Raw genomic sequence first — 23,221 nt, forward strand, 5'->3', positions numbered from 1 at the left:
ATTTTATCTCCATGTAGTCAATTGGATATTGTAAAAGTTAGTTTTGTTAACTGCTCACATGACGCAACAGACTACTTTGCTTGCTTTGAAGGCTCCTGTAATTTTTTTCAGAAAAATGTAACCGATTATGAACTGTTATCAACCTCTCAAATTCTCTAACAAAACAAAATATGAAGAGGTCAAAATTACAGACCTCAAACGCCGTCATCTCTCTGTATTGATCAGCTAAACGGAAGTATTCGTACCCCATATAGTATTAAAGCAATGACCTAAATATTGGTATGAAATGTGTCAGTCAAATTACGACCAAACGGAAGGTTGTATATGCAAACAAGGTCAATAGGAAGAGCATAGTGTTTGCAAAATGCTGACTTTAAACGATTATTGAAAGCCCTGTAGCATTAACCTGTATGTCAGTAGTCTGTCTTAATTGAAATATTGATCGTATTCAGTTGTTGCTTACCTCGTTAATTGGGAGATAAAAACACAATATGCAGGTGCTGAATTCATCCAATCTGATATATAGCTTAGTTAGTAGTTGAAATTGACCATTAACGTCTAGTCAGTTTAACATCCAAACAAGGAATAGATGTGGCAGACTCTGTGGTATCTTTTGTTTTGAAATCAATGGGATACATAGAATCGAAAAATAAATGAAAGCACATTTTAACTTTTATTAATCAACTGATAAAACAGCGTTGATATATCTGACAAAAAAGGTGAAGATGGTGATCAGTTATTGATCTCTCATGAATCCTTTTTATAGGAAATGTGAACAATTCAAAAACATGGATTCCTGGAGATGCCAGGTGTGGGATCAGGTGCCAAATGAGGAGTACTCATCCCCTGTTGACCTGTGACACTCAGTGTGAACCCTCGTATTGATCAGATAAACTAATGAAAAAGGTGAAGATAACGAACAGTGATCAATCTCAAAAAAATCTATAAACAATACAATTCTGTGAAGAGGGCATAAAATACGGACCCCTGGAAATTCCAGAGGTGGGATCAGGTGCCTAGGAGGAGTAAGCATCCCTTGTTGACTGCTTACATCCGCCGTGACCCTATGTATTGATCAGGTAGATGGAACATTCCGTAGTCAATTTCAGTATAAAAACAAAGGCATAACAATTGGTATGAAACAAGTCAGCCAAAATTCAACCCAATGATAGGTTATATTTGCTAACAAGGTCATTATAACAACCATAGAATTTAAGAAATGCCGACTTTAAACGAGGTTGTTGAAATTACTGTAACATTAACTTATCTGTCAGTAGCCTAATTGATCGTACTTGGAGCATGCTCGAGTATCGAATAAGTTGGGAGATGTAAACACCATATGCAGGTGATAGCAGAATATTACTACATAAATACATAAATATGAAGTGGGGAAAGGGGGCATTCTTTATGCTTTGTAAACAAGTTACCTCTCTCAATTCTTTCCACAGTGCAACATCCTTCATGCAATATTTATAGAAGTTACAATCAAACAAAACATTAAAAGGGCTGTTTTGAATATTAATTCTCTGATGCTCCTAATGCACTCTCCTAAAAATTTTTCATTTGATATTATTTGTTGGTCTTTTCATACGTTTCATAGAGTTAATTGTGCTGGTAATCGAATCTAATACAAGATCATAACAGCTTTCAGAAGCTTCATCTTAGAGTAGGGGCACCCTGATTAAAATTTGGAATCATTACAGATATAATTTGGCACCATTACAGATATAATTTGCCAATGCTTTCAAAAGGTTTACCAAAAAATTTCAAAGATCCTGAATTATTGAATTTCAAACATCTTTTTTAAAAAATCTATAACATTTTCGATGTACATCATGTAAGGCAGGTTAACAAACAAATGAACCCTAAAGTCTTGCATGTTCCCTTTGGACAAAGTTTTGAATTTTTGAAAAATATTTTATGAATAATACCATTGTTGGAAAATTAACAATCAAATTTTCTATTTCACTACCAAATGCAATTTCGTTATATAAATGTCAACTTTGAGACCCCTTTTTTAAATGTCTATTCTTATGATTTTTGCAAGTTTAGCAAACTAATAATTCAATAATTTGTTATATTTAATACGGCAAACAGTAAAAACATAAAATTGGTAGGAAAATTTTAAAAAATCACATAAGGTATGTACAATATACATATGAGATCTGTCAGCATTGTAGCTTACGACACTGACCAGCAATAAATATCACTAACAGGTATTCATGGCATATAAGGGAAGAAAATGCACAGTCCTCTTATCCCTTAAACAACCGTCCTGTGTAAAGACACTTTGTATGTGTGTGTATGAACATTTTGGTCTGTGTGTCAGTCTGTCTTCTCTCCTTCTTTTGGTTTCTTTGTTTCTGTTTTTTGGACATCCACCACTCGGACACCATCCCTATCGATGGCAAAGTCGTAATCTGCTGACGTCTCCAGGCTCTCTAACAATCTCTGTTCTACATTGTCTGGGGTAAGGAAACCCACTTCCTATCAATAGAAAAAAATCAATGCTTTAGTTCAGACAGTGAAAAATTCTGTCAAACACTTAGCCTTGTCAATCAAAGTTATAAATGTCTGGATTCCTTCTCTTCACTTGTAACAGGACTGGAATCAAACCAAGAACCTCTGCATCACTAGTAAGATGCTCTCACCACAAAGCTCTGAGAACTGTTCACTGATTGTTCTCACCTTTTCTCTCTTCAGTCGTTTTATGGTTTCCTCTGAGAACTGTTCACTGATCACTTGTTCTCACCTTTTCTATGTTCAGTCATTCAGTGGATTCCTCTGAGAACTTTTTCACTGATCACTTGTTCATACCTTTTCTCTATTCAGTCGTTTTATGGTTTCCTCTGTGAACTGTTTACTGATCACTTGTTCATACCTTTTCTCTATTCAGTCGTTTTATGGTTTCCTCTGAGAATTGTTCACTGATCACTTGTTCTTCCCTTTTCTCTGTTCAGTTGTTTTATGGTTTCCTCTGTTCACTGATCACTTGTTCTAACCTTTTCTCTGTTCAGTCGTTTTATGGTTTCCTCTGTGAACTGTTCACTGATCACTTGTTCTTACCTTTTCTCTGTTCAGTTGTTCAATGGATTCCTCTGAGAACTGTTCACTGATCACTTGTTCTAACCTTTTTCCTGTTCAGTCGTTTTATGGTTTCCTCTGTGAACTGTTCACTGATCACTGGTTCTTACCTTTTCTCTGTTCAGTCGTTTTATGGTTTCCTCTGTTCACTGATCACTTGTTCCTCCCACTTCTCTGTTCAGTCGTTTTATGGTTTCCTCTGTGAACTGTTCACTGATCACTTGTTCTTACCTTTTCTCTGTTCAGTTGTTCAATGGATTCCTCTGAGAACTGTTCACTGATCACTTGTTCTAGCCTTTTTCCTGTTCAGTCGTTTTATGGTTTCCTCTGTGAACTGTTCACTGATCACTTGTTCTCACCTTTTCTCTGATCAGTCGTTTAAGGTTTTGCCAAATGTCAAGATGTCCAAAAATTTATTTTTACAATAGCTCCAAAACTATGTGAGGTATAAAGTTAAAACTTTTACAGTTTATAATATACCATTGATTAACAGATAAAAAGTATCCCTTGAAAACAAATATTTAAATTTTTTTTTTTTGTAAAAAAAAAAAAAAAAAAAAAATTGCATATTTAAAAAAACTGCACCTGCTTAATTCTGTACTTTTAGTGACTACCATCATTGCACAAATAATATATGTTTATCAATGAAGGGCAAGTTGGATGTGAATGGTCTCTGAAAGGCTGTTATTGAAAGCATGACATGTATAAAGACAAGACCCCTATAAAATCCGCCATTTGCAATGTACTTTCGGTTTCAAATCTTAACATTTGGACAAAAAAACAGGGAAAACAACTTTCCAGAGGATATCGAAGTCCAACTTGCCCATTATTGATAAACATATATTGTTTCTGCAATGATGGCTTTAACTAAAAGTACGGAATTAATAAGGTGTATTTTTAAAAAATTATATGCATTTTTTTAAAAGAATTTTCTCAATAAATATTTTTTTAATTATTTGTTATCAAGTGATACTTTCTATCTGTTAATCAATGATATATTTATAAACTGTAAAAGTTTTAACTTTATAAACCACATAGTTTTGGAGCTATTGTAAAAATAAATTTTTGGACATGTTGACCTCTGAGAATTGTTCACTGATCTCTTGTTCTTACCTTTTCTCTGTTCGGTCATTTAATGGTTTACTCCGAGAACTGTTCACTGATCACTTGTTCTTACCTTTTCCCTGTTCAGTCGTTTAATGGTTTCCTCTGTTCACTGATCACTTGTTCTTACCTTTTCTCTGTTCAGTCGTTTGATCGTTTCCTCCGTGAACTGTTCACTGATCACTTGTTCTAAACTTTTCTCTGTTCAATTGTTTAATGGTTTCCTCTAAGAACTGTTCACTGATCACTTGTTCTTACCTTTTCTCTGTTCAGTCGTTTTATGGTTTCCTCTGTGAACTGTTCACTGATCACTTGTTCTAACCTTTTCTCTGTTCAGTCATTTTACAGTTTCCTCTGTTCACTGATCACTTGTTCTAACCTTTTCTCTGTTCAATTGTTTAATGGTTTCCTCTAAGAACCAGGGCTCTACATTAACTTTTTTTCCTACTTGTCCATTCGGACAAGTGACCAAGACATTTACTTGTCCGAACTTCAACTTCACTTGTCCAAAATTTTTTCAATAAAGGTCTAATTCGGTCAACTTGAAAACCATTACTTAAAATAAAGTCCATTTTATACGTGCTTGATTGATTTGTGTTGTTACTGATAAATACAACAAACACATAAAATAAAATTTTATCTAGACTTCCTGTCCTGACAACAACATAAATGTTCACAAGTGAATCTGTCAACATCAAACAGAATCCAAACATCGTAAGATCCATGCCTTGAAGTAGTATGCAATTAGTGAACATCGATCCCGATCAAGTATGAACTCAATTACATAGCGATTGATATCGGGATCGGAATTCGGGTTTATGTACTGCTTCCGTTTTTATTAGTCGTTCTTTTTTATTATTTTGAGACTTCTTCACATGAAAGCACTCGTCCAATCGGACAAGTGCCCATCAATATTCACTTGTCCGTAATTTTTTTTTCACTGGTACCGGACAAGCGGGCGAAGCGTTAATGTCGAGCCCTGAGAACTGTTCACTGATCACTGGTTCTTACCTTTTCTCTGTTCAGTCATTTTACAGTTTCCTCTGTGAACTGTTCACTAATCACTTGTTCTTACCTTTTCTCTGTTCAGTCGTTCAATGGATTCCTCTGAGAATTGTTCACTGATCATTTGTTCTTACCTTTTCTCTGTTCAGTCATTTTATGGTTTCCTCTGTGAATTGTTCACTGATCACTGGTTCTTACCTTTTCTCTGTTCAGTCATTTTACAGTTTCCTCTGTGAACTGTTCACTAATCACTTGTTCTTACCTTTTCTCTGTTCAATTGTTTAATGGTTTCCTCTAAGTACTGTTCACTGTTCACTTGTTCTTACATTTTCTCTGTTCAGTCGTTTTATGGTTTCCTCTGTTCATTGATCACTTGTTCTTACCTTTTCTCTGTTCAGTCGTTTTATGGTTTCCTCTGTTCACTGATCACTTGTTCTTACCTTTTCCCTGTTCAATCGTTTTACAGTTTCCTCTGTGAACTGTTCACTGATCACTTGTTCTTGTCCTAACATCCCCAGTAACCTTCCCTGTTTCTCCTGATATTTCTTTGCTTCAGCTTCTTCCCTACAACAAACAGAAGATACTTCCTCAGTCCTCAGTCATATAACAAACAGAAGATACTTCCTCAGTCCTCAGTCATATAACAAACACATACTTCCTCAGTCCTCAGCCATACAACAAACACAAGATACTTCCTCAGTCCTCAGTCATATAACAAACACAAGATACTTCCTCAGTCCTCAGTCATACAACAAACACAAGATACTTCCTCAGTCCTCAGTCATATAACAAACACAAGATACTTCCTCAGTCATACAACAAATACAAGATACTTCCTCAGTCCTCAGTCACACAATAAACACAAGATACTTCCTCAGTCCTCAGTCATAAAACAAACAAAAGATACTTCCTCAGTCCTCAGCCATACAACAAACACAAGATATTTCCTCAGTCATACAACAAACACAAGATACTTCCTCAGTCCTCAGTCATATAACAAACACAAGATACTTCCTCAGTCATATAACAAACACAAGATACTTCCTCAGTCATACAACAAACACAAGATACTTCCTCAGTCCTCAGTCATACAACAAAAACAAGATACTTCCTCAGTCCTCAGTCATATAACAAACATGGCATTATTTCATACAGGTTAAAGAAAATTAGTAGAATCTGATTAATCAAGCAATGTCTGTAAAACATACCATTGCTGTCTGAGAACAAAAACTCAAAAGTGACATTACTGATCAATGGAAAAAATAACGTATTGTCTTGATTTATTTTTTTCTCAAAATAATTGATTTAATATATAAAATTATCACAAGAAATGAAGTAGATAATAAGATACTGTATAGAGGATATTTCTGCCAACATTTTATTTTTGTCCCTTTCCTCCTACTCATTGCAAATTCAAAGAACACAGTATAAATTTGTACAATTTGTTCCAGTGGACTTAAGCTTGGCTACTGCTTGTTATATTACTTAAGCTTGGCTACTGCTTGTTATATTACTTAAGCTTGGCTACTGCTTGTTATATTACTTAAGCTTGGCTACTGCTTGTTATATTACTTAAGCTTGGCTACTGCTGGTTATCTTCATATTTTTCATGTATGCACATATAGTTCGTTTTGTATAACTGTAAGTATAATGAAACAGATACTGCATGTATTACATGTAGGTCAGGTATGTTTGGGACAATTTTCAACCCTCCCAAATCATTGTCAACATCACATCATCTATGTTGTCACTGGTTTCATCACTTAAACTTCTCCACATAAGCCTCACCTACTGCAATATTTATATAATGCAGTCAAATATCACTACAGAGCACTCGAAGAATGTACCTAATGTGACCTCATTAAAGAATGTACCTAATGTGACCTCATTAATGTGACCTCATTAAAGAATGTACCTAATAGGACCTCATTAAAGAATGTACCTAATGTGACCTCATTAAAGAATGTACCTAATGTGACCTCATTAATGTGACCTCATTAAAGAATGTACCTAATGTGACCTCATTAAAGAATGTACCTAATGTGACCTTATTAAAGAATGTACCTAATGTGACCTTATTAAAGAACGTACCTAATGTGACCTCATTAAAGAATGTACCTAATGTGACCTCATTAAAGAATGTACCTAATGTGACCTCATCAAACAATAAAGTGCCCTGCCACAGCATGATACGCCCGTCAAATATTGTTCAATTGTCAAAAACAGTTTAGAGTGCAAGAAAATCATGACAACCTTGATAGAAGGATTTCAATGATTTTTCCATTCCTAATAATATTTGTTTATACATCTCCTGTGGTGTAGGCATTAATTATAACAAATATTACATTATAGATCCTCAAATGGTTGTGTTAGAGCTTGACAAATGTCCATCTGCAGCCCCCCCCCCCCCCCCCCCCCAGCTTTCAGATTTGTGAGACATGATGCTCTGAATTAGTTGATATTTTCAAAAAATTAAATAAAAATATCATCTTCAACAATATCAATTTAGTCTTAACAACAATCTATATCAAATTAATATCAAAAATAAAAGGCTGGCCATCAAATGACATACGCTATAAACTGACAAGCAGTTCTTCTGTCCAATTCCCAAAGGATACAGATATGAGCTGCTTGATCAGAGATCTTCTAATAGAAATGATTGAGACAGCTAGCCTTCCTCCACTGACCTCATTAATTAATCTTTAACTGGATGCATATCCACTCATTACTCACAATGGATGAATGGATCTATGCATACTATCTGCTTTGTAGTGCAATAAAAATGCATATTTATGTCATTCTGAAATTAAATTTGAAAACAAAGATTTTTTTTAAATTTGTTACCAAGATTTATAAAAAGAAAAAAAAACTTGTGCAATCTTGATGCAACATTTTTAATAAGGTTCCTGCATTACTCTTAGATTTCTAGGGACTATCTACCATAATTAAAACATTTTCTTAAATACTTTATATTTTTTTTTAGATTTAATGCAGACTGGTTTTAAGCTGCAATTCATACGGACAACAGGCATGCTGATTCCAATACCCCCCCCCCCCCCCCCCCCAAGTATAATTAGTTTTAATTATATTATACAATATCAAATTAGTTTATTATACAATATCAAATTAATTATTATACAATATCAAATAAGTTTTAATTACTTTTCACCAAATTCATTTTAAAAGTTAGGCTAGCCAACTATTTAATCCAACAGGGCTGATTCTTTTTGCCCCGTTCTCAAGAGATATAGATAACACCTGCTTGATCAGAGATGCTCTACCAGTTAGCTCCTCACACTAAACTCATTAATTTCTCTCTAATTTGACATGAAATTTTCTGTTATCAAATTCTCCTTGACCAGTGCTTGATAATTACACCCATGGGAGAGGTGGAATTTCTCTTGTAACATTGTTATAGATTGCTGTAAAGTATATAATGAAAAAAATCAGTATTTTCTTGATTTAACATTTTTTAATAAGGATACTGCAACACTCTTGCATTTTTTGGGATTGTATAATCTAAGAGTAAAAAGTTATCAAATTCTCCTTGACCAGTGCTTGATAATTACACCCATGGGAGAGGTGGAATTTCTCTTGTAACATTGTTATAGATTGCTGTAAAGTATATAATGAAAAAAATGAGTATTTTCTTGATTTAACATTTTTTAATAAGGATACTGCAACACTCTTGCATTTTTTGGGATTGTGTAATCTAAGAGTAAAAAGACATTTTTTTTTTTTAAATTTCACTTAAATTAAAGGTCACAGTGACCTTGAAATAGGTCGTGACACACCTTCTACCTAAGATGCATAAATTGGCCCAATTTGAAGATTCTAAGTCCAATAGTTTTCTAGTTATGAGCCAGACAGGATTTTTCCATATTTGGCCATAGCATCTTCATTAAAGGTCAGAGCGACCTACTTTTAGTGTGCGACACACCTTCTACCCAAGAAGTATCAGCTGACAAAGTTTGATAATCCTAGGCCTAATAGTGTTAAAGTTATGAGCCGGACATGAGAAAAGGTAACAGACAGACAGACAGACAGACGGACGGACGGACGGACGGACAGACGGATGGACATGAACGCCATAACATAATACGTCCCGTCTAAAGACGGGCGTATAACAAAATGCTGTATTTCTTGTCTTATAAATGATATACTGGTTGAAAAAGTTCTGTCTTTCTGTTCTAATAACATTCCTTAGAACTGCTACACAGCTGTTGTAATGTCCTACCTTAGAACTGCTACATTACTTTTACAACGTACCTTAGAACTGCTACATGACTTTTACAATGTACCTTAAAACTGCTAAACAACTGTTGTAATGATGTACCTTAGAACCGCTACACTACTGTTGTAATGATGTACCGTAAAACTGCTACTGGACTGTTGTAATTACGTAGGTTAGAACTGCTACTCGACTGTTGTAATAACGTTCCTTAGAATCGCTACTTGACTGTTGTAATGACGTACCTTAGAACTGCTACTCGACTGTTCCAGACCTTCATTCTCTCTTGCATGTCCTGCCAGCTGGCTTCAGCAATCTTATACTTGTCAGCTTTGACCTTGATTGGATTTGGTAAACTCTGATCTGGTACAAGTTTTATGAGTTGCCTATAAAGATTCAATCATTTTGTAAATACAGTTAACATTTGCATGCAATGGATCATCTTACAATTTTGGTTACTTTGTTATGTGGGGCTTCTGATGACTAGAATTGGTTAATTTAATCTTCTGGTTGGTCATATTATGTAGGTATACTTGTCATGAAGTAAGTAATTGTAGTACAGACTGTAGAAGAATAACTATTTTACAGATCTTGTACAATCATTTTGATTTAGCTTAGTAGCCTGGGCCGGGTTTCACAAAACTATCGTAAGATTTGTCCTCAGACAGATCTTAAGATCATCTTAAGATCTGACTTATGATAATCATAAGATATGCCACTGCCGTTTCACAAAACTATCTTAAATATAAACAGGAGGCCCATGGGCCACATCGCTCACCTGAGCACATTGGCTAGGCAAAAGCACAAATCAGTTCAGTATTGAAAAGATTACTGGGGGGGGGGGGGGGGATTGAATTTTAAACTACCTGATGATGCTTCCATGTCAATATAACAAATGGCTTTGTTGTACTTGAGGAGATTTTTAAAAAAATTTGCATATATTCCTTTGTAAAAATTTGATCCCCCATTGTGGCCCCTCCCTATCCCAGGGGTCATCATTTGAACAAACTTAATGAATCTACACTACCTGAGCTTGCTTCCATATCAATATGATTAAACATAGCTTTTCTGTTCTTGAGAAGAAATATTTTTTCTATATGTTCTTATGTAAAACTTTCGATCCCCCATTGGGCCCCAACCTACCCCCTGGGGTTATGATTTGAACAAACTTGAATCTACACTAACTGAGGATGCTTCCATATAAATATGACTCATCGTGGCTTTGCTGTTCTTGAAATGAAGATTTTTAAAGATTTTTACTATATATTTCTATGTAAAACTTTGATCCTGCATTGTGACCCAGCCCTACCCCCGGGGGTCATGATTTGAACAAATTTGAATCTACACTACCTGAGGATGCTTCCATATAAATATGACTCATCATGGCTTTGCTGTTCTTGAGAAGATTTTTTTAAAGATTTTTCCTATATATTTCTATGTAAAACTTTGATCCTCCATTGTGGCTCTGCCCTACCCCCAGGGGTCATGATTTGAACAAACTTGAATCTACACTAACTGAGGATGCTTCCATATAAATATGACTCATCATGGCTTTGCTGTTCTTGAGAAGAAGATTTTTAAAAGTTTCTTCCTATATATTTCTAGGTAAAATTTGATCCTCCATTGTGGCCCCACCCTACCCCCGGGGGTCATGATTTGAACAAACTTGAATCTACACTAACTGAGGATGCTTCCATATAAATATGACTCATCTTGGCTTTGCTGTTCTTGAGAAGAAGATTTTTAAAGGGTTCTTCCTAAATATTTCTATGTAAAACTTTGATCCTCCATTGTGGCCACACCCTACCCCTGGGGGTCATGATTTGGACAAACTTGAATCTACACTACCTGAGGATGCTTCCACATGTGTTTCATCTTTCCTGGCCCTGTGGTTCTTGAGAAGAAGATTTTTAAAAGATGCTATTAATTTTTCACTAACTCTTTATTATCTCCCCTTGAAAGAGGGCGTGGCCCTTCATTTGAACAAATTTGAATCCCCTTAACCCAAGAATACTTTGTGGCAAGTTTGGTTGAAATTGGCCCAGTGGTTCTTGAGAAGAAGTTGAAAATGTTAAAAGTTTACGGACAGACAGACAGACAGACAGACAGACAGATGGACGCCATACAAAAAGTGATCAGAAATGCTCACTTGAGCCTTTGGCTCAGGTGAGCTAAAAATCTTAAGACAAGTCGTAAGACAAATCTTACGCTTTGATATTTAAATTTAAAAAAACTTGTTTGCTCAAAGTTTCGTGGTATTTCTTTAATTTCCTTTTATATATTGAAATAGTGGTGTGTCTCAAATATTTCTTCTGCAGTTATAGTAATACTCTCGGAAAAATGACATTTTATTGCATCAATTTCATTGTATTGGGGGGGGGGGGGGGGGGGCAGAATAGCTAAATTTGAATAAATTTCAGTACAACAAATTTATTGAAAGAAATTTGCTTAAATGTCTTTTTGCTCAGAAAATAGTAGTTGCTAACAAAATGTTTTTGATACTACTTTTAATTAAATCCATGCACTATTGCATTTTGTGCCTATGCAAATAATGAATGATTTTCCACTATATTCAGCTGAAACACCAAATTGAGTTCAAAGTCCCCAGGTTCGTTCATAAAAATCTATGAAGGTATCTCTGAAATGCTGAACTACGGGTATGTCTTTTACACAAGGTACCACAAGGAACCACAAGGATACCACAAGGAACCACAAGGTACCCCAGGGACACCATATACAACCTTAATTATTCTAAATATGGTTTATATGCACTTGTAAACTACAAAAAAATGTTTTGAAGAGCATGTTTTGAAAATGTTTTGAAGAGCAAATTAACACTTTAATTGTCTTAAATAGGTACAGTATAGCGCTATTAAACCAAGGTAAAATCTAAATTAAATTCACTAATTTCAGCTAAATTATGCATGCATAGTTCAGAGGGAGAGATTGTATTTTTATGATGTATAAAAACTACTATACAACGAAACACAGTGGTAACAGACGGAGTAGAGAAACGAAAGCAGAATTTAACAGTTTCAAATGATATGAAAAAAAAAACATATTTAGCATCAAATATTACAGCAGTGTTTAATTTTGTAAGACTGAAAGACATGTTTAGTTTCGAGAAAAAAATAACCACAGTGTAACAAAAAACATCAACATAAAACGTATTAAATGTGCAGGGTGGCTACACCGAAGTTCCAATTTGTTTTTACTTCTATGGACAGGACTAGTCCAAACCATAAAAAAGTCATATATTTTTTTATTTATTTACTTATCATACCAATAAATCAACTACGTGTATCTGGAACTGCCTTAGCCATTTTCAAAACATCGTCGGATACCCACGGGTGATCTCATCTTTTACTTATCATCGGATACCCACGGGTGATCTCGTCTTTTACTGAGGAGACCACCCGTGGGTATCCGACGATGTTTTCAAAACTGCATAAGTTAGCATTGCTTGGTCATAGATAATATGTTGTTCTTGTGAGGAATTGAATTCAAAAATTAGATAATTTTGATTAAAATTATAAATAATATCTGGATCTTGTATACATGTCCGTAAGAAGCAATTTCTGGGGGAGGAAGAATAATTTCAGTTGGGAGGGTGGGGGCACAACTAAACAAAAATTCACCGAAAAGAATAATCGGGCACAGCCATAAAGTATTAGGGCTGGGACGATACAACTTTTTCTGTATCATTATGTATCACGATATTTGAGCCATGATACGATATGTATCACGATATGTTGATTTGGTTATGAAATCTTTTTTTTATTGAATTGAACAAAACATTTCTTCACAAAAAGAATAATTTATTAAAAAAAGTTGTATATCTGTTGTAAAACAAAATTATTTTACACAAGTGGTGTTAATTATTATGTATTTCATATTTATATTTACATTTAGCATATTTATTTCATATATTAAACCCAAAATTTTAAGTAAACAAAGAAAAACATAAGTCAGAAATTTTTTGGAGATATTTCGATATTTCTTCATGTGTATCGATATGCGTATCATCCTCACACAGAATCGATATTATCGATATCTCGATATATCGTCCCAGTCCTATAAAGTATAGCTACATTTTATGTTTTTTATTGCATAGTATTTACTGGCAAAATTATTACATGTAGGTGGAGTGGGGGTTGGGGGGGACATTGTTCTGATAGGCCTGATCTCATAGTCCAAAGGTGTCTATCTCTAAAAACTGTTCTCTTTTTAAAAAAATCCTTCGGTTTTTAGCCAAAATATATACTGTCACATTGTTCACTCTAGTCTTACATGTAAGACAGGTATCTAGTTGTCTTACGATTAAGATAGATCTTAAGATTATCATAAGATATGAGAGTTTTGTGAAACAGCTATCGTGCAATCTTACGATAATTTTAGGTCTTAAGACAGATCTTAGTCATAAGATAGTTTTGTGAAACGAGCCGCTGAATTAATCATGTAGTATTAAGTACCTACTCAAAGTAGCTTGGTTTAGAGAGAGGTGCTCCCCATGTAATTTTGTAAATGTTGAAAAGATAAGTCTGCATAGGTCTTTCCCTCCATAGACTATACAATAAAATCAATTATATGTAGTGTTTTTGTTTGTTTGTTGTTTAATGTCCATCTCGAGAATTTTTCACTCATATGGAGAGGCAACCTCTTGCCGTTGGAGGGCTACAAATTAAGACCTATACTCGGCACTCTGGGCCATTGAGCAGTGAGGGATCTTTTTCGTGCCAGCACCTACAGTGACAAAGGACCTCGGTATATACAGTTTCATCAGAAGGACTGGTCTCCATGTCCCACAGTGGGATTCGGACCCATGAATAAGGATCAATTCCTTACATGGCGTTTCTAGAGCAAAGGTTCTAACCACTGCACCATGACAAATGACTTATATTTATAGTATAGAGGGGTAGACCTATGTAGACTTATCCTTTTGTCATTTACAACATTGCAATACCATGGGGAGATCCTATGTGTTTAAGCTGCTTCAATGCATTTTTCCACAAATCAATAGGAAAAAATTGCAAGTACAGCCTTCCCGTATTTAGAATGGTGCGAGGAATGACGATGGTGTTCACTCTATCTCGAATTTCCTCTGTTGTTTACATTTACAAATTACATTTTCTGCCATTCACACGCCATTAATAATTACCAGATCGCCTTCATCTGTGTTCTATAATGATTCTCCTCCGTTTTCAGCCATTCCATCTCCTGAGGGTCCTGCTCTGGTCGCTTTGAGAGAACGAACTCCTTACTTTTTGCACGTGGAACCCACCTCGGTTTTCTCCACCGAACTAAGTCAAAGACGGGTAGCGCTTGTCTTGTTGACTCAAGGCCATGAACACATGCCCCTGATTTAAGTAATGTATTTATCAATGACATATTCTATAATCTAACATTAATACAAAGAAAAGTTTTCAGTAAGTTTTAGTTCTCGATACATAGCCATCATAGGGCAACCATATTAGGTTACCAGACAATTCGCTCCGCTGCTAATTCGAACCCAACAGGTATTCACAGTGCAGGTTTCAGGACCATCAACTGTTAACGAATTCAAGTCAAAAATCTTTTTTTTTTATAAAGCTGCAAGTTTATATATATATTATTTAATTTTACAAATACAAGTTGAAAATTTTGTCAATTTTATTTCAAAACGTGTGCTTATCTGTTCTCAGTTTATGGTCATTGGGACAGGGCTTAAAACGGTTAATAAAAAGGCACTTCTACATTGCTATGTTAAGAAGACATATTCATCAATTGATGAAGTTTTTATCAATATAATTATTGTTTTGTAGTAGTTGGGCATTCCGCCACTGGAATATGTTTTATACTTCTCTTTGTGTGCCGTTTCACGGTGTGTGTGTGTGTGGGGGGGGGGGGTCTTTTCTTTTTTTTTCTTTAGCTGTTTTATGTAAAGTATTTAACCCTTTAGATCTTTTCCAGGTAAGATTGAGTCCGTATTTGGATATTTTACTAGAAAAAATATTAATGGTAACACAACAACCAACCTTTATGATAAAAGTGATGACTTCAACTTTTTAATTGTCAACTTCCCTTACTTATGTAGCCATATACCCTTTTCACCTGCACATTGGTTAATTTATGTCTCTCAGCTGATTCGATACGCAAGAGCATGCTGTAGGCCAACGTACGGGCATTTTCTAAAACGAGGCAAGCTACTGACAAACAAGTTGATGAAACAAGAATATCAACAGTCTCGTTTAAAGTCATAATTTCTATGGCCGATATAATGACCTTGTCAGCAGATACAATCTATCATTAAGTCAAATTCTGACTGACATTTTTCATACTAATTGTTAGGCCATTAAATTATTTACACACTGAATTGTCTACGGATTTTTCCGTTTTTCCCGATTATGACAAGGAGCACACGACGGGTGTGCATGGTCGGCAGGGGATACTCACTCCTCCATGGCAACTGATCCCACCTCTGAGGTTTGAGAGGTCGTTGTCTGCTCTGCTACTGATTTGTATTGTGCGCTTGTTCGTTATCTCCATATTTCATTACAAGGTTTGGCTCATCAGAAGCCCCGAGTAGGGTTAAAATCCTCCGTATAAACACCGCTATTAACTAGAGAATGAAAGTAAAAGTCAGCCGTATTGTTATTTGATAATAAATCTAGAATGAAAAGTTTTGTGATGAAATACCTTTGAAAATAAAAGATAACTCTCTTCCGGTTTTATGAAATAAACAAATCGAATACGAAGATAGGAATTTACGTAAAGAAGTAAGAAGAAACAGAAATAAGGAAATAGAGATAACATGTATACAGTTTTACTTAACCTTGTATTGTGTCAGAAAAGTAAAGTTCTGAGATATTCATACATAAATTTTTATCAGAAAAAAATCTCCATTTTGCTAAATATACAACAGATGAACGTCCTTCTAACTTTCAGAAAGAGAGAGAATTCCTTTTTTCATTGAGTCACATCCTTAACTCACAATGACTTTATTTATTAATCTAAACAAGTATAAGAATGTATGTTGAACAGATCTTTTAACCACATCTGGTCTCCTTGACAATGTCCGTCATTTCCTACAGAGATAATTAAGTCAACCTAGCTACTCTGGCCGGGCTTAAGGCTGCCCATCCCGCATCCTGAGTGAGATGTACTTTTACTTTTAAGGACGTACGTCACACCAGGTGGACACTCCCGAGGAAGTAATGTATATATGTACCACATATCACATACATGTATACGCTCATTATAAAAATTGATCAAGTACCTTTATCAAGGGCATACCTTCCTACAATCTAATCACAGGGAAGTCCACATAGCAATGGTGTCAGAACATAGCATTTTTGTTATTGACTAAATGTATATGTAAATGTTTACAGAATATTTTTTCCTATTTGATTTTCATACATTGTCTGATCCCTTTGAAAGAAGAGATTATTTCCGAGAGGGTCACTTGTTATTCGTACTTGTACCAGTATTCGTGTCGCACTTGTGGACATATTTCACCACAAATCGTCCAGAACTCACCCAACAAGCCAGCAGCCATGAGTCCATCACGTAGCCACATCCTGGTTTGTCTGCTCGTCATTGTTCAACAAAGTCTGGTCCAGGGTATTTATAACTGTAGCTTCTTTTAAAAAAAATCATTGTGAAAGTCAGGACTTTAATTATTACGTGTAGTTCAATAAATCATTCATTTCGGTGGAGATAACTTTGTACTATTTAATTTGAAAATATTGTGTTTTTAAATAAAAAAAAAATTTAATATATACTTTTATTTTTGCCTGCATTTGAAAGTTCAATTTGTTCTTTAATTGGATAATTTATATTTTTTGGACTGTAAGGTTTATCAACGTTGTGTTTTGATTTGTGTTTTGATTGGTTGCTATCTGTATGTTTTCATATTACTGTATAATTTGATTGGTTGTTGCCTGTTCGTCTGTACTTTGATTGGTTGTTTTCAGGCTGTGACTCAGACAGCCAGTGTCCGGACGGATATCACTGCTGCACGGGTACCGACTGGTGTTGTTCGTCTGGATACGTATGTACCGGAACTGCCACCTGCTTATCCATAGGGTTCGTATAATTTATCCCCCCCCCCAAAAAAAAAACCAAAATCTTCCTTAGTAAAGGCACGCGGAATATTTGAATTGTAAGAAAATCAACACTTTTCAGCATGAATGTCAGTAAACTTGATATAGCCCTTGTACATGTAGGCGATACTGTTCCAATTTTGGATTTTTGAAAGGGGTTGGAGACTCAGAGGGGCAGTGGGGCCTTGGGATCAAACTTCGTATCTATCTGTATCTCACAAAATGTAAATATATACTTTAAGTCAAACCGATTTACACTCGCGATCTGTTTTATGACTGTATTGATAAAGTAAAGATTGAGAAGTAAAAACTGATGTAATTTAATTATTTACACTCTATATAGTTTTCATTCTGCTGTGTATAGTATTATAATTACACATTTTCTAATCTATAGATCAATTTTAGCTAAATATAAGCATTTACGTGTCTTACACTAAGTACTGTAATATGTATATAATTTGCCCCCTTCTTTCAGAAAAAATTGTAATAAATATACCCTCCTCCTCCTTTAAAATATTACCTAAAATATTTAAAAACAATTATTCATTGCTTTATTGGGGTAATATATTCATTTTTATGATTTCTAATTCACATCAGGTACATGCAAATCTTCATAGACTGAGTCCTTCCTCTCAAACTATAATATATAATAATATACATATAATAAACCTTTATTACAAAGACGGTGCATGTATTACAGTACACCTTGTACTCCAATTGATGAAAATATATTACACTCATATACATACAAGTGCAAGCATTTGCATAAAATCCTATTTGTATACTTATTAAAAGAAATATAAATATCTAGATAATGTTTTTTTAGAAGAGGAAGGTGGTCTCGTAAGAATCTGACAAAATCAAAAAGGGAGAAATTATAAATAACACTGTTTACAGTACGTGTTAATCTCTTTTCCATGTCCAAGTTTTTAGATTCTCATGTCAAACAACAAACACTTAATCGCTTCCTATTGTGAGTGTCCTGTTTTTATCATCCAAATCATCAACATATACTCAGTACTTAATTTGTTTCATACATACAAGTATCTAAAAGTGGACTTGCAGATGGTTAAACATTGGTTGAAATGAAATATTGTGTGTGATTAGCATTTTAATTAAAGTATCCAGCTGGGATTATTTCTTTGTTTTTTATGCAGTGGTCTCTCTCTTTCTCTCTCCAGAGCCCCCAGTTGGCAACAATAAGAATACATATTAAGAAAAAAAACTTCCATGATAAGGCCATCTTTAAAAAGAAAAATTGTTTGCCCTCTCCCAACCGACTAAAACTTTTTTAACCTTCTGGAAACATGCAATTATTTCTTGGATTCATTCCGAAGTTTTCTCATCCCATTACTAGCTATTTTATCTTCATATTTCCAAGTATTTTTGAATAAAAAATTTTCCCCTCTACCTAACTACAATTTTTTAAAATCGGGAGGGGACAAGCAAATATTTTTTTTGAAAGATGGCCTAATAAAATGCCAGAGTTCTCGCTCATCGTGCTGCGATCATAAAGAATAGACTAATCCACGAAAATCTTGCTTATCTTTCAGTGACAAAACTACGTGCAGGATCGTCTCGTTAATTTCACGGGCACTGGAAGTTAATGTAAATATTGAGTATGTGCATGTATAAAAAGGTATCCTTTTTTATTCATGCACATACTCAGTATTTACATTAACTTCCAGTGCCCGTGGTCAATTTCACCCAAATGTATAATCATCTCGCTTATCTCTATGATCATCTCAATTGTCGCTGACAAATCATCTCCATACACTGAATGACAAATTTTATTGCTACTAGACTTTGACCCGTGCGTGCACGGGTTGACATTGTTATGAATACATCCATGTGCATATCGGACATTTACAAAATAGATATATCGACACATTCATAAGGTACTTTTGAGATAAACAATGAATGTGAATATAATTCTGGGGTTTTTTTTGTTTTTTTTTTGTTGTTGTTTTTTTTTTTTACAAAATTGTTGCGTAACGGCGTAGCGCAGAATGGTTTTGACCACCAGTTATCTATAAATCAAGTCATGAGTTAGAGTCACGCCGGAGCTTACATAAATTTCACCTTTCCAAACAAATTTAATTAAAAAAATTATGGATATTTATTGAAAATATGACAACAACAAAGAGTTCAGCACTGCTAAAGCATATCAAGCAAAGTAATGAAAATGAAGAAATGTGCTAAGCTGGTATTTTTACACAATCAGTTATTAAACTAAAGTTGTAAAAAATTTTGTAACAATTTTAACACTGCAGGTCTCAACTTGTTCAAAATATGACCTCAACAATAAAAGAATTAAGCACTGCTTATACATATACTTTATATATACACAGGTAATAGACATGTATATAATCTGTTAAAGCAGAAATGAAAATGGACAAATGTGCTACACTGGTATTTTTACACAATTTAGCAGATGTGAAGCAGAACAGATTATCTTGCAATTACCCCCCCCCCCCCTCCCAAAAAAAAAAACCATACTGGTTGTTCAAGAGATCATAATAAAAGTTAAGAATATCAAATGTACTTTATATACGATATAAGAAAATGCTCTCATGATTGTCTGCATGTTTTGATAAAAATTAATGTGATATCCTTGAATTAGTACAGTATAAGATATATGGAAAACATAAATTATCATTATGATTAGATAAACCAAGCTAAAGTAGGAACTTGAAAGTACTTCTTGCTGCAATAATGAAGCCTTTTCCAGGGGGGGGGGGTACACTCTTTTTGGATCATACAATATCATTTCCATTTTTTAAATGAAATCATACAATGTAATCAGAAACATTTTAAAATAAATGTTTCTGATGTAATTATTCAAACATATTTTTTTCCAAAATATTTAGTAAAGTCTGAGTTTACTGACCTTGACCGATTTTATTTTGGGACAGCCAATGAGAATTTGGGAGCGGGATCTTGAACTGAATATGGGAATTTTTCTTACTTCATACGTAAATAATGCAGCAAAAATAAAATACATACCTCATAAACATTTATATATCTGTTTAGTGATAACAAAAATTAATCTACTGCAGTATTAAACGTTTTCAATCAAAAGTCATTGCATCACTTGAGAACTGTCATGGCTGCTGAAGAAAACTTGTTTTCACGCTAGTGTATTTTTTTCTTGTGGCGATTTAATAAAGCGTTAGTTTGTTTGCTACGATTAAATATAATTCATTTCATCAATGAATAAATATTTTTTACAATCTTAATTTTGTCCCACCTCATAGTTTTGAGATTTACTTTGCATGGATTATATTTTACAAACGATCGATATTTTAGCAGCATTGATAGAATGAACTGTACGGGTAGCAAGGGCTGACTTCAGACTACCTATCAAGCGTAGTTACCATGACAACCTTTACATATTTAGAAGAACACGCTGTCTCTTCTATATAATGTACTAAAGATCAATAACAATAATTTACATATTTCACCCACTTTTCTGAAAGTTAAAGAAATTTTTAGAGGTGAATTTAAATATAAACAATAAAATGCTTTCTTTGATGGTTCACGTGGGAAATGCACGGCGCAAGCATTGCAGGGGGTGTTCACCGTATTGTTGACAGACCAGGGTCAGAGGTCATTACATGTATTTACATAACAAAGCTATAAACCTGCAATAATGCTATATTGATTTCACTACACTTCTAAGAAATATAATGTGAATTTTTTGCATGGAATCAAATATTTCTTTGCCCTTAGTTTATGTTTCATATTTACCGCGTTATAAATTTCAGCAGTGAAGGTATTAGTAAACATGGCGAACAAATTCAAGTTGCAATCATTTAGACACATTTCAAATTGAAAATATCGGTTATATTGACGTTATTTAATTACTTCGATTTATTTCAAAGTTTTAAAAATGAAAATAATGTTATTGTAATTTTTGGCGGAAAAAGAATGCCTACGTACTTCACTTAGATGTGATTCTAGCTGGAGTTGTAACCCCACCCCCCTCCCTTCCCCTCAAAAAAAGCATAAAAGAAAGGAAGGATAAAATAAAGTCGGGTAGTTACATTAATATTGCTCCTACGATCATGAGCTTTTTGCCCCCGTTGAGATGACCAGAGACATACATAACATATAATAAATGTTTCTCCGAGATGGCGAATGATTACCCACGTGGCCACAATATCACATTTGTATGGATAAACTCAGAAAGATAATACAAATACGTGTAAATTTTCATTGGAAATTTGCTATACATTCTGTTCATAAATATTTATGATTTTCTTATTTCTTATTAGAGAAATTATAAAATAACAAATATATATCTACTTAGTACTTCTTTTGTCTTCTCTGATTTGAACACCGTTGATTTAGCGTGAATGTAATGCGCGCGCGCAAGATTGTAAAATCCAAAAAATCCAGATGATTTCCGGAATTTTTTGTGGAATTTTTGTTGATTATTTTAAAATTAGCGAAGGCTAATTGAGAAAAAATAAAAACAAATTGGTCATCTTCAAGTACCAATTATGTTTAAAATATATAAAACAAAAGACAGTACTTTTCCGATTTATCGGTATTAAAGGCCAAAAATCAAAACCAAAAGTCTATTTCTATTATTTTAATATAGTAGTATAGATTATAATTAAATCAAGGTTCCCATTATTAGTCTAACAGCAAAACTTTCTATAAGACAATCTTTGGACCTATCGTCTTTGTTATAAACATCATCTTTCTCTTTATACAGGATAATCGTCCGACCTATCGTCTATATGTTATAATCATGTCATTTTTCTCTTTATTTACACATGTAGGATAATCGTCGGACCTATCGTCGCTGTCGTAATTATCATCGCTCTTATCGTTCTGTGGTGTTACAGACGACGTAAGTATCTCTTTGTTATTGTAATAACCTTGTAGATGCTGACCATTTATAGGTTTGCCCTTTTTAAATCCTAAGGTAGACACTTTATAACGAATCAGTGACACAAACATGATGCTGCCTTATCTTTGTGCAGTATGCAGAGCCAAATGACCGAGTCTCTCTCTCTCTCTTTTTAGCATAAAGCATCAGCATAAAACAAAATAAATGACAAATTATTAACTTCTTAAAAATGATCTAAAAAGAAAAACGTTGTGATTTTGAATTCTCTGTTATCTGTAAATATCCTGAAGGCTACTCTTCTGATTCTTTTTCAGTCATTAGTACAATAGTAAGCATACAGCAGGAAACATATTGATGGTGAATTTAGCAATAATCTGAGCTTGATTTTTCCTATGAGCCTCCTGTTTAATTTTTTTCAGGCAGAGTGACCTACAATCAGATTTGATGCTCATGACATCACAAGTTTGGTAGTGACATCATCACTTAGATCTTCCACCTTCATCCTTCACCATTTAATACACCTCGTTCAGTATTGTAATTCGTTACTGATGACATCACAAGTTTGGTAGTGACATCATCACACAAGATCTTCCACCTTCATTCTTCTCCATTTAACACACCTCATGCACTCAGCATTGTAATTTGTTACTGATGCAGATACTAGTATATGCATTATAACTTTGATGTTAAATAAAATGTTCAATATTTTTTATCATGTTGCATTATTTTGTTTTGCATTTATTTTATGTAACAGGAGAACTCGATTCTCCCCTCCCCCAACTAGAAGCTGTTTAAGGACCTTCAGTACAATTGTAAACACTATGATATATGCATACTCTCTTTTAACTGATATCA

General features: G+C 34.3%; 2 protein-coding genes across 4 annotated transcripts; one reads left to right on the top strand and one right to left on the bottom strand.

Annotated features, from left to right (window-relative positions):
* Window positions 1–654: 654 nt before the first annotated feature.
* Window positions 655–14,873, bottom strand: LOC133174821 (small ribosomal subunit protein mS26-like). 3 transcript variants are annotated; one of them, XM_061309921.1, is made up of 5 exons: window positions 14,583–14,873; window positions 9,670–9,810; window positions 5,659–5,757; window positions 4,447–4,471; window positions 655–2,487 (listed from the first exon to the last, which is right to left on the bottom strand). In XM_061309921.1, the coding sequence occupies exons 1-5, from the start codon at window positions 14,810–14,812 to the stop codon at window positions 2,326–2,328; spliced, it is 657 nt and encodes a 218-aa protein (XP_061165905.1). In that variant the 5' UTR covers window positions 14,813–14,873; the 3' UTR covers window positions 655–2,325. The 3 variants fall into 3 exon arrangements, with proteins under 3 accessions (XP_061165905.1, XP_061165907.1, XP_061165904.1); XM_061309923.1 differs by lacking the exon at window positions 4,447–4,471 and adding an exon at window positions 5,577–5,601; XM_061309920.1 differs by lacking the exon at window positions 4,447–4,471 and having other exon boundaries at window positions 5,634–5,757.
* A 2,051-nt stretch (window positions 14,874–16,924) lies between these two features.
* Window positions 16,925–23,076, top strand: LOC133174728 (uncharacterized). Its single transcript, XM_061309810.1, has 4 exons — window positions 16,925–17,023; window positions 17,377–17,488; window positions 22,296–22,366; window positions 22,786–23,076. Exons 1-4 carry the CDS (start codon window positions 16,957–16,959, stop codon window positions 22,809–22,811), a joined length of 276 nt encoding a protein of 91 aa, XP_061165794.1. The 5' UTR covers window positions 16,925–16,956; the 3' UTR covers window positions 22,812–23,076.
* Window positions 23,077–23,221: the final 145 nt, after the last annotated feature.

Source organism: Saccostrea echinata, unplaced genomic scaffold, assembly GCF_033153115.1.
Source record: "Saccostrea echinata isolate AGI-Se365-2 ecotype Australia unplaced genomic scaffold, CSIRO_AGI_Sech_v1 ptg000059l, whole genome shotgun sequence".
Taxonomy (NCBI): domain Eukaryota; kingdom Metazoa; phylum Mollusca; class Bivalvia; order Ostreida; family Ostreidae; genus Saccostrea; species Saccostrea echinata.

What these genes read in the sequence shown, in the direction of transcription:
- LOC133174821 (XM_061309921.1), bottom strand. Translation starts at nt 14,812, where the DNA reads ATGTCATTGATAAATACATTACTTAAATCAGGGGCATGTGTTCATGGC. An exon ending in ACACAGATGAAGGCGATCTG is followed by an intron (nt 9,811 to 14,582) that starts GTAATTATTAAT and finishes GAATCTTTATAG; the next exon opens with GCAACTCATAAAACTTGTAC. An exon ending in AGTCGAGTAGCAGTTCTAAG is followed by an intron (nt 5,758 to 9,669) that starts GTACGTCATTAC and finishes TGTTTGTTGTAG; the next exon opens with GGAAGAAGCTGAAGCAAAGA.
- LOC133174728 (XM_061309810.1), top strand. Translation starts at nt 16,957, where the DNA reads ATGAGTCCATCACGTAGCCACATCCTGGTTTGTCTGCTCGTCATTGTT. An exon ending in TCAACAAAGTCTGGTCCAGG is followed by an intron (nt 17,024 to 17,376) that starts GTATTTATAACT and finishes GGTTGTTTTCAG; the next exon opens with GCTGTGACTCAGACAGCCAG. An exon ending in GCCACCTGCTTATCCATAGG is followed by an intron (nt 17,489 to 22,295) that starts GTTCGTATAATT and finishes TTACACATGTAG; the next exon opens with GATAATCGTCGGACCTATCG.